Source organism: Lycium ferocissimum, chromosome 1, assembly GCF_029784015.1.
Source record: "Lycium ferocissimum isolate CSIRO_LF1 chromosome 1, AGI_CSIRO_Lferr_CH_V1, whole genome shotgun sequence".
In the NCBI taxonomy this organism is placed as follows: Eukaryota; Viridiplantae; Streptophyta; class Magnoliopsida; order Solanales; family Solanaceae; genus Lycium; species Lycium ferocissimum.
Window position 1 is genome coordinate 12,674,478 of NC_081342.1, and position 17,554 is coordinate 12,692,031.

General features: G+C 36.3%; 1 protein-coding gene and 1 long non-coding RNA gene across 4 annotated transcripts; one reads left to right on the top strand and one right to left on the bottom strand.

The window, feature by feature from the left end:
- Positions 1–428: 428 nt before the first annotated feature.
- Positions 429–5,920, bottom strand: LOC132048662 (bidirectional sugar transporter SWEET14-like). 2 transcript variants are annotated; one of them, XM_059439365.1, is made up of 6 exons: positions 5,716–5,906; positions 5,588–5,624; positions 5,278–5,500; positions 1,201–1,362; positions 830–949; positions 429–750 (listed from the first exon to the last, which is right to left on the bottom strand). In XM_059439365.1, the coding sequence occupies exons 1-6, from the start codon at positions 5,765–5,767 to the stop codon at positions 598–600; spliced, it is 747 nt and encodes a 248-aa protein (XP_059295348.1). In that variant the 5' UTR covers positions 5,768–5,906; the 3' UTR covers positions 429–597. The 2 variants fall into 2 exon arrangements, with proteins under 2 accessions (XP_059295348.1, XP_059295353.1); XM_059439370.1 differs by lacking the exon at positions 1,201–1,362 and having other exon boundaries at positions 5,716–5,920.
- A 6,040-nt stretch (positions 5,921–11,960) lies between these two features.
- Positions 11,961–15,736, top strand: LOC132068769 (uncharacterized). Of its 2 annotated transcripts, XR_009417501.1 has the most exons (4): positions 11,961–12,648; positions 12,741–12,963; positions 13,751–14,534; positions 15,471–15,736. It is a non-coding gene; the product is annotated as an uncharacterized LOC132068769 (long non-coding RNA). The 2 variants fall into 2 exon arrangements; XR_009417498.1 differs by having other exon boundaries at positions 11,973–12,963; positions 15,471–15,598.
- Positions 15,737–17,554: the final 1,818 nt, after the last annotated feature.

The window sequence follows — 17,554 nt, forward strand, 5'->3', positions numbered from 1 at the left end:
CAAAATTCATAACACGTGTACAGGCAAAAACGCTAGGCATGACTATTTACAGCTCTCCTAAGGTAGTGAAAACCACCTGAATTTACCAATATATCCCCCGACAACCCCAAGCTGTTCCCCTTAGCTTCTTCTATGTAAGTAGTAATATATGAATCAGCATAAGTCGTGAACAGAGGTAACATGTCCATATTTATGGGCAGTGAAAGATTGTCAGTACCGAATATCATGATGAAATCAGTGGAAAGTAAGAAAAAACTATACATATACTGAAGTCATTCTAAATTGCAAAGAAAGAGAGAAAAAAACTATACATATGCTGAAGTCATTCAAAATTGCAAAGAAAGAGAGCATGCCTGACAAGACGAGTATTAACTATTTCATAAAAGAACTCGACGACAGAGCAATACATTAGGAGTAATAGTTCCAACTTTATAAAGAACTTGCTACTTTCTATTGATAAACACAAACAGTTGTCAGTTAACACTAAGATGTCTATTCTGTAAGAGCAGAAATAAGAACAATTTCTGATACAAACAAATATTAGTTGTTACACAGGATGGCTCGATAAAATTGCTATTAACACAATGGGAGAAGTTGTCAAGTTGTTGGTGCAGCATTTTCTTGACTCTCCACCACCACTGCTTCAATGTCACTGGCGTCTTCATTCGGATTGTTTTTATTTCTGTTTCTGTAGACCGTGTACAATACCATTTGCGCAATCCCGAATAAAAATCCTAGAATGTTTGGCATCTGTTCACCCAATAATAAGGAAATTTAAAGATGGAAAACATTGAAATGAGAAAAGAGGAAAATAAAGCAGGTTACTTACTGCAATGTACAGGTCTTTCATCAAAAGACCATAGAAAAACCACATGATTGCGCAGATGGTGAGGCAGAAAGAAAGGGGGAATGGCATGAACTCGACGCTGTTTGTTCGGATAACGCGTCTCTGCAAAAAGAAAGAAATGCTTGTGTTAGGCGAAATGTAAAAAATATATTTTTGAACTGGTATTTATATATATAGTTGGTTTGATTTGATTTTCGGTTAACCAAACCGTAAGAAAGCAGAAAATAGCAAGTGTGACAATTTAGAGTTTTTAACCAAAATCATCCCTCTTGCTCCAGTAACCAAGAGGGATGATTTTGGTTAAAACTCGACAATTTATCATATGTCTTGTTATAAAAAATAAAAAAAAGTACCATAATGCTCAAAGGAGCAGCGAAAACGCAGACGGAAAATATGGCACAGATCCATCCGATGCTGACGAGTCGCAAGTAACTGTTGCCGAGCATATATGTTAAGCCCACGATTGCTCCATATGAGGCAATGTTAAACAGCAGAATCAGCTTTGTCGTGTAAATCTGCAAATCGATAAATTTTTTAGAGAAAATTCATTTTGAACTCGTAATTTAGAAAATGTAATAAAGTTTTAGCCGTTGTAAAGGATCAGATAACTTAAATTAATCACTGCTACTATTACTGTTAGTTACTGCAGTGATTGATTGGTTAGTTATTAGTTTGTTACTACTTAGTTACTTAAGTTAGTTAGTACACTCAAGTTAGTCTACAACTCTAGTTAGCTAGTTGACTAGGCTTGTAAATACGCAAATGTGTACAGCTTTATTCTCTAATCAATCCAGCTCAATGCAACATTTCATTTCTTCCTCTTTGAATGAAATATCTTTTTCAGTCGGTTACTGATTTCTCGAGCAAATTCATTGCATAGAAATTTAAAATGGTATTATAGCTTTTTCAATTGATAGAATCTAGGGGTTCCTTGCTGATTGAGATATTCTGCAATCTCCATTTGAAGAAATCGAGAAATTTTGGCGCTTCTTTGCTGCGATCTTTGTTGGAGGTTTTTCTGTCCAGAATTGAGATGGCACAAAAAATCGATCACAATTATCCTTTATTTCTAGGAGCTTCAGATACACCTGGAGCTGTTCAAGTAGGAATTGAACTGACTGGCATGGAAAATTATACACTTTGGTGCAGAGCTATGAAGCTTGCACTGTTGACGAAGAACAAAATTGGACTTATTGATGGTTCTATCACTCGCAAAGTATGTTGCAGATCTGGTGAGATGCAACGCGATGGTGATATCGTGGATTATGAGCACTGTAAGTAAGCGACCTCTCAGTGGGATTCTATTTCGATCTAATGCTAAGTCTGTTTGGGAAGATCTTCACGAGAGATTTAACAAAGAAAACCTGTCACAAATTTTTCATTTACACAACGAAATAGCTACGCTAGTTCAAGGAACTGCATCTTTGTCGGTTTACTATTCTAGGTTAAAGGATCTATGGGATGAATATGATTCAATTGTGCCTCCACCGTCATGCGAATGTCCGAGATCGAAGGAATATGGTGGGCATCTTCAGAAACAAAGGCTATTGCAGTTTCTAATGGGGCTAAATGATGGATATGCAAATGCTCGTGGTCAAATTTTGATGAAAACAGCACCTCCTAATGTGAATCAAGCCTATGCATTGATTATACAGGATGGAAGTCAAAATCATCCTCATAATCCTCGGTAGGCATTTTCAGTCTAGTGATGGGATGGATCTAACAGCATTGTTCACGGTGAGAAGAGGTGTGCAGAATAGGAGGTTTGGAAACTTGTATTGTGACTATTGTCATGGAAAGGGACGCACTAGGAATCAATGTTACAAGTTGAAGTTATGTGATCACTACAAGGCCACAGGTTATCTCAAGGAGAACTGTTATCAGCTCATTGGATATCCATCAGACTTCCAAGAAAAAAAGAAGGCTAATCTTTTTTTTTTTTTTTTGGGTAAAGTAAACAAATTTCATTAGAAAAGGCATCAAGTAGATGCAAAGTTACAGAGAGAAACCTAAGCTTCAAACATAGAGCTGCATGAAGCTAGATTGGTGACCAAAAACTCCGTGCAAACAAGCCTAAACCTATGCTACCTTAGAAACTCTGCTAAATAAGAGTCAAGGAGCCAACAAAATCCAAAAAGTTACCAACATTGTTTACAGGAGTATGGAAATTCAAACTAAACAAACTAACTAAGCAGATTCCTTTCAAAGAACTGGTAGGAGTTGATCTTCCATCAAAGCATCTATTGTTTCTTTCTTTCCAAATACACCAGAGGATGGCTGCTGTGATCATCATCCTCCAGATACTTTTGATGGATTTGTCAACTCTCCATAATATCTGGCTTTCAAAAGCATCTTTAATAGAAAAAGACCAAACAATGAGAAAAAGAAGTGCCGCATGGCAGTGCTAGCATTGGACAAAGGCAAAAATAGGTGATTCACGATCTCATTGGTCTGATAGCATAGATGGCATCCGTTGATAAGAATGATGCCTCTCCCTCTGAGGTTGTCTTGGGTCAGGCAGCCTTTTTAAAGCTGTCTTGGGTGAAACAACCACTTTCACGGGCTGCCTAGTCCTCCAAACATGCTTCCAAGGTCAATTTTCAAGCAAACCATTCTCGAACACCCAATCTCGTAGCATTGTTTCACAGTGTATTCCCCTTCTTTGATTGCCCCATATGATCCCGTCAGGTGCCTCGGCTAATATGTAGTTTTCGAGAGCACCCAAAAGCTGTGGGAGGTCATTGATTTCCCAGTCTTGGAGATTTCTTCTAAAAGTAGGCTCCAAACATTGCCTTCCCTATATAAAAGTGCAATGGAGGCATCTGATTGCTTGCTATCCCAGATAACCCCTGAAAGGCAATTTTAATAGTAGATTCACCTAGCCATAAATCTTCCCAGAATTTAATGTGGAGACCATTGCCCGCCTTGAAGGAGATTTTTTGAAAAAAAATTCTCTTGAAGGTTGTTGATGTGTTTCTATACCCCTACACCATGTGGCTCTCTGTTTCTGTTAGTGCTCTAGTGATTTTGGGCACCATCCTTGGCTAATATGATGTCTTTCCAGTAACCAGCCTCAGGTTGCCCATATCTCCATAGCCACTTCGTTAGCAATCCCTTATTGTGCAGCTTCAAATCTCTGATCCCCAACCCTCCTACGGCCTTTGAAGTCACTTTGCCATTCGACCGGAGAGAATTTGTGGTTTGACTGTTTCTTCCCATAGGAACTTTCTTCTAAGTCACATCCAATTTGCTTAGTGACTGAACTTGGCATAGGGAAGAGGGACATAATGTAAGTAGGAATGCTGTCCAGTACACTATTTAGAAGAGTGACTCTACATCCGAGAGAAAGGTATTGCATCTGCCATGGAGCAAGCCTTTTCTCCATTCTTTCAATAACTCCATTCCAGATTCAACAGACTTGAACTTGGCCCCAAGATGTAATCCCAGATAAGTGGTAGGTAGAGAATTAGTATTGCAACTTAAGAAGGCTAATCTTTATAATCATGAGCCAAATCTTTCTCATCTCAGAGTTGTAGGTTGTGAATTATGTCACTCACTTGGTTAAACAGGATAAATTCAGCCCTAGACATGTTAGATCAGTGCTTCTTGGATACAGCTCCCATCAGAAGGGCTATAAAGTTTTGGATTTACATACTCACAATGTGTTTGTGAGTAGGGATGTTGTGTTCAATGAGAACACTTTCCTTTTCAGCAACAGGATAGGATACAGGAGTAGTACACTAACATTTTTGAACCATTGGATCAGCATTATTGTACATTATTGTGCAGTTCATATTGATTCTCGGGGCACTACTATAGGCAATGACATTGTAGCAACATCTACTGACCCTCAGAGTAGTGACCAGCACCTGTGCTTGCAGCAGAACGTCATGAGCATGAAACTCCACAGCCACATGTTGTTGATGCACCAGCCCCTCCTGATCATGAAGCTTCTGTATCTAGTAGATCAGGCAGGACAGTGAAGCATCCCATATGGTTCAAGGACTATGTCAGACCAGCTAAAGGTTGAAAGGGGGTTTAAGGGATCAGATTACTTAAATTAAACACTGCTACTGTTGCTGTTAGTTACTGCAGTGATTAGTTGACTGCGTTAGTTGTTAGTTATCAGTTTGTTACTAGTTAGTTACTTAAGTTAGTTAGTTAACTCAAGTTAGTCTACAACTCTAGTTAGCTAGTTGACTCGGCTTATAAATACGCACATGTGCACAGCTATATTCTCTAATCAATTCAATTCATTGGAACATTTCCTTTCTTCCTCTTTGAACAAAATATCTTCTTCAGTCGGTTACTGATTTATCAAGCATATTCATTGCATAGGAATTTAACAGCCGTAAAAATACAAATATTGAACTGAATCTACAGTTTTAGCCAGGAGTCGCGGGGGGGGGGGAAGTTAAAAGGTTGTATACCTTGGCCTCCCTGGTGGCATATCTCATGAAAATTGCGAGATATATCACTTCAACTGCTATTCCGAAACTGTTAATTGTTATTAACAGGGTTCCATTTTCGTTGACATCACCCTTGAGAAAAGCGTAGTACAGATAGAGCATCGCACTGAACAGGGAAACGGAGTAGGGTACTGACTGGAATCCTTCCGTGGATTTCCGCTTAAATATCCTATAGAACGTCAGCCTGTAATTAACAAAAGTTTAGTACATAATAATATTATTAAGGCCTCTTAAGTATATACTTGATCAGAACGGAAAAAAAAATTCTTACAGTGGTGACAAGAACACCAAGAAGGACACTATGTTTCCTGAAATAAAAGAAAGCAAAAAAGTTATCAAATTAGTTAAACAAGTGAATTTATAATTGGAAATGTATAACTATATGCGCTAATGAATTACCGAGAATGCCGAACACATTGGCCCAATGAGAAGCAGCATTGAAGAGAGTCATTCTTAATTAAACAAGTTTGATTCTGTGATTTTTTTTTTTTTTTTTTTAATGAATTAAGAGAAGTAGTGGAAGTAGATTGTTGGTTCTTTGGCAGTGGAAACAAAGGAGATGAGTTCATTACTTTGAGAAAATGACTTAGAACTAACAAATTCAAGGAGAAAGGCTCCATTATTGTCTTGCCTGAAATGGCTAAGGAATGATAGTGAAAATATTTGGAATTTAGCTGGGAAAATACCTTAACTTTTAAGTTGGAATTCATGGGAGATGGAGCTATCCTAGTAGTAGCAGTACCTTCCCAAATTTCTTTGTTCATCATCCATCGCCTTTAATAACGTCGTTTTCACGTAGCACTAAAATAAGTTTTCACGCAGCACTAAAATAGACTCCTAGTAATTACTCCACTCCACACATGAATGGAATAATTTTTATCTTTTTTGACGGGCTACTGACTTACTAACTGTCACTCCCACTAAGGTAGTGGAGTCCCTCGTCGTTGGTTCAGTTAATTCGGGTTGATTTTTGCAATTGGATTGCACTGGAAAGATGCTCTGTCGGAAAACATGCTGTTGAATTGAAAGTCCACATTCAATTGTTTCATATCCGTGCAAGTTCTTCGATTGCTAACATCATTTTCTAATGGAATTAAAAAAAAAAAAAAAAAAAAAAAAGGAGGAATATGATAATGAGGAATAGAAGAACGATTATATGGGAATTAATAAAAGAAGAAGAAAATTGAACACCTAACTTTATTAATTTTGAAATCTAAAGTCATACTTTAAGGCCTAACTTGACTAATTTTACAATTTAAAGTTTTGTCTAAAGGCCTAACTTGACTAACTTTGGAGTCTAAAATTATGTTTTAAGGCCTAACTTGATTAACTTTAAAATGTAAAGTTATGCCTTAAGACCTAACTTGATTAACTTTAAAATTTAAAGTTAAGCCTTAAGACCTAACTTGACTAACTTTGGAATCTAAAGTTATGCCTTAAAGCCTAACTTGATTAACTTGGGAATCTAAAGTTATGCCTTAAGGCCTAACTTCGATTAATCTGAGAACATGCTATGCCCAGGCTTAACTTGACTAACTTTGGAGTCTAAAGTTATGTCTTAAGGCCTAGCTTGACTAACTTTGAACAGTAAAATGATGTCTTAAGGCCTAACTTGACTAACTTTGGAATATGAAGGCGGGCACAAGCTAAATATTTTAAAACCCAAGGGTAAAAATTAAAAACCACTCCTTCTAAAGGCACTCAGCAAAAAAACTTGTTTTTCTACTCTATTGTACGTGCTTGCACGTATGTTTCCAGTCCATCATTAAACATTTGAACACAAAAATAAGGGGAGTTTGTACTAGCATTTTCTGAATCACTTGACTTCTGCAGCAATAAACTAGCAGAGATCAAGGCTGCTCAAATTGGACTGCAATATTGCTCAAACATGGGGCTGAAAAACATCATACTGGAAATGGACTCAAAGCTTATAGTGAACATGATCGAGGGCATCAGCAAGCCATCTTGGAGTTTCCAACAGATGATAGAAGACATACAAGAAATGTTGAACAATCTAGAAGGCTCAGCTCAACATTGCTATAGAGAAGTAAACTCCGTAGCAGATATCCTGTCTAAACAAGGATCTATTAAGGGCCTGAATAGTGTCTTTCAGGATCCGCAATACCTACATAAGTCTGCTATTGGAGCCTATAGATTAGAAATGGCATGGCCAATTTCAGGATTCGGAAAAAGAAGGAGGGAATAGGCTAATAAAGTTAAGAACAAATGATGAATCTCCTTGTTGGCAGATTCAACATTTGTTCTATACTCCTTTTGAAAGCTTAATTTTAGGAGAGGAAACCCCTCTGTACAGTGCAGGAGTAGGCTGTTACTCTTGTTGGATTTGTTACTTTGTAACTATCCTATTTTTGCCCATAAGTTATGAATAAAATGGTTAATTTGAATTAAAAAAAAAAGGTGTGTGTGTTGGGGGGGGGAGTTTGTAAGTGCTTAAATAGTACTTTATATAAGACAATTAATGTATTACATTGATGATCAGGTATTTTATTAACCTGCAAAAATGATTTTAATTAATTAAGCTCACTACATAGTAGTATTGTAATAGCTGTGGCATTTCATTATTAAATCCAAACAACACCTTTACTAGGCTTGCTATCAAGGCAGAGAAGTTTTACACCAAACCAAATGCAAGGCAAAATTCATGGTACTCTAGACAGGAACACAAAAACATTCTAGAGCCAAAAAAAGAAGCCCTTCAATATGACGAAGCACCTTGGAAACCAACAACATTTTGTCACACAAATGCTTTCAAGCATTGGCAACCATCCCTTCGTGGAAGTCGGTTGGTAAGCTTCCTTCTCCGTCATCTTCTTTTAGCTCGTATTTGGGTGAACAACCATACATCTTTCTCCTGAATTCCCTACGGGCTGCTCATTCTTTCAATTTTACTTCCCTAAATTGCTCTTCAAGTTTTGATTCATCCTCAGGTGTAAAGCAAACTACGTTCCATTTTCCCAAGCTCCTCGTACAACTTCTCAATCTTAGCTTTCCAGAAGACGCCTAATTCAGCGTCCATCTCGTGGTAAGGTGTCTTCAGCAGGTACTCATCAATACCACCTGCCTTGTCAATATAATGCGGGGCATGAGTTGTAACCTTCAGCTGAATATGACGATCTAGGATATAGCTGAAAAGACGTTTGTCTTGCACATTAGGCTTCCAATTCCTCCTTGACCTGTTCATGAACAATCACAGTTTTCTTTTTTTGAGAAAGTAAAAAATCGCAGTTTATTATAATCCACTACATAAAATCAGAATTAAACTGCAGTTAAAAATGTGACCTTACCTTTTCTATCTTGGGGAGCCAAAGCGTAGCTAGAACAACTATGATACAAAGGCAACAGACTACACATAGTTGAAACAACTATAGGCAATTATATTTGAATTTAGTGATAATAACCAGGTTAAACTGTCACGCCCCTACCCTAACGTATTTTTTGTGCGATTTTTGGTATATATGTCAGGCAAGATAATCAGTTAGGCGGCATCACATTACCTCTTTACAGACTTATTCAACCTCTTCTGACGAGCTTCATAAAGGCACCAAAGCTTAACATTAGCAACGCCACTAGCTACCAAATTTAGTACCATACCAGAAACTTGAAATTTGGAATTCATTGATAATGTAGTGAAGCAAAGAAACATTCAGAACACACTAACAAGCCGAAATCTTCCTTAAAGCACACAAAGATGTCAAAGTAATGAAATTAGTAGGAAAAACCAAAAGCGCGAGACTAGAAAGAGAAGCAAAGGAGACAGAGAGGGGATGCTCTGGAAGACTCAACGAATGCAGATATGGATATGCCAGACTTCTAGAAAGCATGGAAACGACCGAAGAAGCAAAGTGCAAAACACTGAAATGACATATTTTAACTTAAGACGACAAAACTCACTTTTATTAGATAGTTAAAATTTCAACTACCTGATGACATTAGGTAGTTGAAATTTTAACTATCTAATAAAGAGGGGCAAGCTCTATGGAAGGATGTTATCAAATGTAAATATGGTACGTATAATCCTTGGTGCAGTAATGTCAGCATTGATACTTATGGGGTTGGGGTCTGGAGAACTATCAAAAACTTATGGCCAAATCTTGAAGGCAAATTATACATAAAAGTGGGAGAACAAAATTCTGGGGAGATGCCTGGAATAATCAGACCCCTCTAAGAGATTCCTTTCCAGATATGTTCATTCCTTGCAACAATCCAGAGGCTAATGTCAGTGATTGTTGGACACCACAGGGTTGGGAATTATCTTTTAGGAGGCTGCTAAATGATTGGGAAGTGGAGAGAGTGGCCAAATTGCTAGAAGAAATAGGGAGGTTTCCTGGCACCAACAATGCACCTGGCTCATTGAAATGGAAACACAGTGAAGATGGGGCTTTCACTGTTAGCAGGGTTTACAAAATGGAAAGCAACCAGCAACTATCACCTTATTTGAGTTCTCCAATTTATGAATTGTAGTAGAACATGTAAGCTTTTCTTACAGAAATTGATGTCAAGAAATTTATCTGAATTATTTGAGCTTGAAGCTGATGAGGAGTCACAAAGTTTTTACTTCATTTGAAGCTGCTAGGATATTTATTTATAACTTTCTACCCTACAGATTATGTTGGTATTAATCAATTGAAGCCGGTAGTCAAAATGAACTAATTGTTCGAAGTTTCTGACAAGCTAGACCTTCTTAATCTCCTAGCACCATCATCAGAAGAATCAATACTCTTTTCAAAGTTCACAAAGAAGATTTTTAGGAATGAGCTATGTCTTTTCTAGCCTTGGCATCAGAACTTTCACAAAATGCATGTTGATGGATTTTCATGAAACTCATCCCTGCCAAGCTTTACCTCCATTAGGTCTCCCATAAAACCTATATGATATGTTTGCACATGCGAAGCAAACTTTTCCCATAAAACCTATTTGATACATTTTAACAGCTAGGGAATACCTTCATCTGGAATTTCATTCTTGCCTTATTGCCGCTGTTATTTGATAAAAGAAACATTTATCTAATCACAATTACAATGAAATCTAAAGCAGCCATTTTTGAAGAAAAGGAAGACAGTGGTGCCAGTTCATCCTTGCTGGCAAGTGTCCTCTTTGGCACCAAAATTCGGAAAGCCAGCCTTGAGAGGAGCCAACATCATCTTAACCCAAAGATTTCCCCTGATGTTATATAAATATGAACATTATTACCAAAACCAAGTGCTCTAAGCATAAGGCGAACATCCTCAGGAGTTAGTGGGCATATTTTACATCCCTTCTTTCTTTGAAGCAACATGTTTAATGTAAGTTGGGGGAGCAACCTGAGTATTGATATCTCATGTTGCAGTCCATTCTAGCAGTTATTCTATACAACTATGTGGAATATTTGTGGTTTTCACATGATATCATTGCAGGAGTATTTTTCAGCATGCTAAATTTGAATGTACTGCTTTTTTGAAAGTTACAGTGAAGGAGAAAAATTGAATCTACTACTTTTTTGAAAGTTACTGTAGGCCCATTGTTTCAATCCTCTTGCTTCTGCCGTTTGTCTCTACCCTTTACATTTATATTCCTATTGTAATGCGATAGGCTAAGACTAGCTACTCTACAGGTGCTGATTAGTAATTTTAATGGCATTTAAACTAACTGAGCTATTCATTTTAGAGGGAGGGAGCGAGAGGACTATAATCGTATTTGTACATTCTGTGCAATCCTTTTTTTCACATCAACTATGCAATTATTCTATCTTTGATCCAATTATTAACATGCAAAACTTGCAGAGTTGTATAGAAGATCATCAATTTTTAGCTATTCTTCATTTTTTATATGACTTCGATTCTCGATTTCTTAGCATTTGTAGTGCTGGTATGCTTGTGTTCCGCTCCTTTTGTTCATCTTCTTGATTTAAAATGTTTGGAAGTATATGAAACTTAGGTTGGTGCGAGTGGATGTTTGTTAAATGATCAGCAAAGCCACTGGCACTATATAAAACTGGTTAAGTAAATAATCAAATATATTAAACATAGAGTTTTAAGGCTGGAAGAAACGAGGACTCTGTTGGCAAAAGTCGGATCAATTATCTCTCGAATTTGCTATCTTTAATCAAAGCCACGTCTTGAGGAACTTTTTGTTGTTAGAAGTTTATCTAACAATGGAAATGCTGTCAGTATATCCCTTCCAGATAATGTAGTGATTTATGGCATTACTTGACAATTAATCAAACAAAAAGAGGATTCACATAGGTTCAGGTAGGATTTTTTTTTTTTTTTTTTTTTTTTTTTTTTTTTTTTTTTTTGGTATGAGTTCATGGTAATGTAGGTCCATGTAGCCTAAATGATTGGTTTTGACCGGGTAGAAGCCATTATGCGAAGAGATACAATGCCACTTTCTTTAACCGAACTCTACAACAGTTGTCTAATGTTACAGATTGTGAGAAGTTTGGATTTTTTTATCTTGGAATAAAGTTGAGGAGATAATTTCTTTCATCTTTCTGTGAATTGATTGGATTACACCGAACTAGAGCTATCATGTTGATTTTTCTATATTTTATGGATTCGTGTGTTTCTATAACTCACGTTTTGAAGGTTGTTTTTTTGGACTTTGCAGGTATGCCTTTTCTACTTGATTCGTCGAACACTTAACTCTGTGGGTAAGCTCATTTACTGTCTAATCGTGTTTATATCATAGAAATTCTAAGATATGAAGCTCAGCAGGCAGATGGCCAGCCATAGTATTGGTTAACATGTTAGACTAACAGTCAAGTGTATTCATTAAATTCATAGGATATAATGGATTTCGATCATATGCATGTAAATTGTTGTGTGATTATTTTAGCAACTCAGCCATTTATCTTTGAAGAGTCTGCAAATATTTCTTAAATCTCAAGCACTAAGGAGTACATGCTATCCAATTAAGTACACAAACTTTGAGTAAGCTTTATTTTGAACAAAAAGATGCAGTGGAAATAACTGAAAGTTGACTTCATCCTAGAATGATCGTACTCAAACTTTTCCATCATATAACTGTTGTTGATAGTAATTGTAAGACTATTTTCCTCCTTTTACCATAAGGTAGCTGTTACCTGATTAAATCTTCTTTCTCTTTGCCTCATTCTTTCTCCATACTTCCCTAATCCTTTTTGCTCTTTCATTGTAGGATAGATATTAGGGCTACCATTCTTTAAGATCGCTGGTATAGAGAAGAAGAGTTGTTTAATTGGAGTCTCGAGAGGAAATGGAACTAGAAAGCTCAACGAAAGGGATAAGCTGTATGAATTTTCAGAATATCCTTATCCACGAATGGAAAGAACTAAAAGACCGCTATCATACACAGGTTAGGTTTTCAATAAGCATTAGCGCTATTTTTACAGCTTGCATACGCCAATTTGTTTTGTTTTACAATTGAAAGCCGGCTACCACAAACAGCAAGCTGGCAATTTAAGTCCCAGGGGATGGAAAAACTTCGCCCTTAAAGCTGATAGATGCATTAGTAATGAGTAGAAAGACATTGCACAATTCTTTGCTCCTTAACTTGTCAAAGCTGAGGAAACCTCATTCAATTGATTCTATAGCTTTGAAGATGTATTGGAAGTTTATGAACAAGGAGCTCCGGGTTTTCTTAAGCATCCAATGCAACACGTTGTGAGAGGTAATTGACTGTAGCTAGACCCCCCTTTGTAATTATTCCTTTGCGTTGGGTTTTCCTAAAATTGTACGTTGTATAAACAGAGAAGCAAGCTTGGATGTCAGATGAAGAATTTGGAAGACAGATGCAAGGTGGATTAAATTCCATGTGCATTCTGAGCTCATCTTTATTTAAAGCATTAACTAATTTGAAATTTGGTTCGACATATGGGTGTAGAGCTCTAAAGTGTTCACTTTGACAAAGTTTAAAATCCGCTGATTTTGATATCAAGAAAGAGAATTAGTTTGGCTTTTCCCTTGTAAATTACTGTAATTGGGCCCATGCTGGCACGAGCTGCTTTTAGAAAGTGATTTACTTTTTGCCGCTAAACTAAGCAGAAATATTCCAGTGAAAGGGTTCTTAAATCTTTACAGATTCTATGTGCAAGGTAAAAAGTTGATGCGTTGTCCCATCTAAGCTGCTACATGTTAATAGACTCTTGTAACCAAAAAATTACTTTTTGAGCTAATTTAAATTTTCTGCTCTGACATCAAGGTTTATAGAGTGGGATGGAACATAGTCTTTTATTTAAAGCATTCTGTTTTATGAGATCTTTATAATAACTATGAGATTATTCGTGTCTGTGCATCTAAATCAGCTGATTTCATTTGTCCTTTTATTTCATTTTTACCTGATTTCGTATATTCTTTAATAAAGTTCTTTAATTTCATTTTCTTTTGGTGCCTATTCTTCGGATTGTTACCGACATATTTTGTCCTTTGATTGTTTCCTTTCTGCCCTGCTATTTTAGTAGTTTCTGCTGCAACAGGAAAGAAAGCTGGATGAGGGATTGAAAACATTGAGGAACTTATAATATGCCTTCAGCTAAGAAGCTTCTTGAAATCCTATTAGCTGGCGTTGGTAGTTGTAGAAGAACTGAGGATGGGGCCTAAAGTAATCAAGAAGCTGGAGACTTCATCTTTATGCAAGGAGATGAAGGCGAGTAATTACATTTTGGATGGACTCAACAACACTGCCCAAATAATTGCATAGCTTCGGGTGTTAAAATGTGACACACAGTTCATATGGAGCCAAATCCTTCTACCATGGCAATAGATGTAGTTATTCCTCCACTCAAGCTGAAAAGATCACGACTGCTTGACCGTTATAAGGTACTTTAAGCCAAAAATGTATCCCTTTTCTTGTAACAATGATTGTTATATTTTTCTATCTCACTAGTTACTGAATAGTAACTACTTACTAAATTATAATTTTGAAGTCAAAAGAGTTAAGAAACATATTAGGATGAACTTTAAAAAGCCAGCTTTCTATATTTTAGAGCTTTTGAGATTGAAAAAGAGAACATTTTCTTTTGAGCATTAGTGATGGTTTAGGTGATAGAAGAGAAATTAAAGGAAAAAAATTTAAAAAAATTACTTCTTCTCTAACTGAGTGCTCTTTTGTGGAAGAAAGTGAACACTCTTCTTTAATTGAGTCCGTTACTTCATCTACGGTTTGTAGCGTACGCAAGATGGGAAAGAAAACCAATTCAACTCTTTGTCGGGAAATGAGTTTCATAAGCATAAAATTCCTCGGTAATCATCTATTACTTCACTCTTGAAAATGCCTCACAAAACTCAGTTTTGTTTTTTATCCAGGAGATAAGCAAAAATATGAACAATCTGCCATATTGTCTTTCCTAGAGAAAGAATATCTTGTAACTGATATTTATACATCGAATAAAAACTTTCTCACTATTCATAGAAGCATGGTTACACTGGCAATGTATAGCAATATTTACAATTAATTTATGTGTCCACTGAACTTAGACTGACATTTGTTGTTACGGTTCTATAAACTAAGCTATTGAGTATAATGTTTCATGGTATAGCAATTGTTGTATTAGGACTTGGTTGATGCAGGCATGCTTTAGAAATTGCTGATAAAATATATTGAATGCTTTCTTGGATGAGTTACTAAACCCTCCATCCTTTTCGAAATAGTATATCTATATGCTTCGAAGGACAATTTTCGGAACCTTTCTTTTCTCCTCTTCAAAGAGTACATCATCTCTAGTCCATTTATCTTACAAGGGGATTGCAGGACAATCCATGAAACAGAGATTTATAGATGAGTTGTGATTACGACGGTGAAATTAAAATATGGTCCTTTTCTTATCCATGTTAAGATAGTGCCAGTAATCTTTACTGCTTTCTCTGTTCCAAAAAGATTGTCCTCCTTTCCTTTTTAGTCTGTCCCAAAAAGATTGTACTCTTTCTATATTTAGAAAAAATTTAAAAAATTTAACTTTATGAGATGATTTACGGTCACGCAAATATCTAAGGCTTGTTTTGAACCACACATTTCAAAATTCTTCCTTTTTTCTCAAACTTTGTCCCAAGTCAAAAGAGTACAATCTTTTTGGGATGGAGGGAGTACATTTTAGAGCGGAAATGACACCTTTCTAGAACCAAAAAATAAAAGAACAGGAAAAGGAAATGACACCTATAGATTTGACTTTTGGTTGACAGGTAGTTCTTCTTTTGAGAAGACATAGAGCACATGTGGATGTTGCGGACAAAAAATGATGCATGGTACTTGAACAAGCTTCAGATGAGGTGCACTCAAATTTGTGAAGTTGGAGTTCAAATTTGTGAAGTTGGCATTCAAATTTGTGAAGTTGGCTGCTCTTGATGCTTCTTTAGTTCCTTGGTAATTCTTTTGGTAATCTAATAGGCTGGTTAGTGTTAGAATTAACTTTGAGATGAATGTTATGATTTTCCTTTGTGGAAAAGAGTCAAGTAGCTTTAGCTTCCAAATTTAGCTTGAACTTTGGATTCAAGATTTGACCAAAGCAATTTGATCTTCTAACACATTTGCTTTAGACATTCTTTGATGGTATATTGACAAAGATGTTCCATACTTCATTTATAGCCCATATGTCGTCCATCATTACTTTAGCAGAAACAAAGTTCTAAGTTTGTTTCTCTCATCTTTATATTCTAAAATAATTAAACAACATATATGAACAATAATGGCTAGCCTATGGGCACGGGCACACACCATCTAGTAATAATAATAATAATAGTGGGTCATATGGACGACGAAGGGTAAATCACTAATCACAAGCTTCAAAGAGATACACCTGTCCATCCATCCAGGGGCGGAGCCAAGTGTAACCGATCCGAACCCCCTCGGCCCGAAAAATTACAGTGTATATTGAAGGTTAAAATTATTTTTTTATGTATATATGGTAGGTGTTGAACCCCCTTGGCTTCTTCATATGTTTACTTCTTCATATTTTTGAACCCCCTTACAGAAAATCCTGGCTCCGCCACTGCATCCATTTTCAAATGCAAAATAGGTGTCCCGTTTACTCTGTCTTTTACTTCCTTCTTCTTCATTATTCCTTTTCTCTTTGATTTTCTTCTCCTTCTTCCTCTATTGATTATTTGTCTCTTATGTTTCTCTGTATTATTGGTTTTTTTATGTTACTTCTTCGCATCCAGGAAGTATTGCATAAGGTAATTTGTGTTAATTTTGATTTTGAGATTTTAACTTTAAGGTTTTAGGTTTGTGTTGTAATAATTTAATTAAACTTTCATTTCAAAGCCAGACAATTGAAAGATTTGAAGCTCAGACATTGCTATTGTCAGCTGAAACTTATCTACCAGTGGAGATTAGACTTGAATACTACGGAGTAGATGTAATAGTTGTCGACTATCTATCTTAGTTATTTTTCCATAGGGAGACACATATGATTCTAATTTTTTTTGCATGTTGGTTAATTTTAGCGCCTTCTTTTGTTTCTATGTCTGATTCCTTTATTATTTCGACTCTATATCTAATCCTTTGTCCCTTTGATTAGGTTGCGTTTCTGGATCACATCTCTGTATGTCCCTTTTTCCCTTTGAAAAGACACCTCTATAAGTCTGTTTACCAATTAGATTTTTAGTGGCGCAAACCGAGCCAAGCTGTTGCTCATTCTGTTCAAAATTTCTACTTTGAGACCATAGTATTAATGCTGCTATAAGAATTTAAAAGCTTATTTTTCGTAAAAATGGCTTTCCTTGTGTTGGCATTTACAGCTGATTAGTAATAGGAAATTCGAATGCCATATGTTTGTTTTTTTGTCCGAGTTAGTTATCATTGAACAATATTGCTATCGGGTAGAATAATAAAAAGGCCATCAAGCACATCGGTGGCATAAAAAACTTAGAAGAACAAGCAGACCTACAATTTCAAGATTTAACAACGTATTCCTCTTTTTTTGAGCCGTGGTAGTTGGTATATCACTTTTCAAACTATTTAGACCATGTTCCAAGTCAGTAGCAACCACTGGAAAGTGTAACATGCATAATACCCTTTGGTGAACTTATCTTGGCTTCTTTGTACATGATATATGAACTTATTAAGAGTACAATAGCTGTCTTTTTCTAAAGTTGGTGTCAAAATTCAGAAAAACTTATTCAGAAAGGAAGCAAATTCAATGTCGAGTCAACAAATGGATGGCTCAAGCTTAAAGTTCTTGTCAAATTTGTCATAGAAATATTGAGCTAAACTTTATTTCTCCAATAAGAACTCACAGGGAAGTTTCCGGTGGATAAATGGGGGA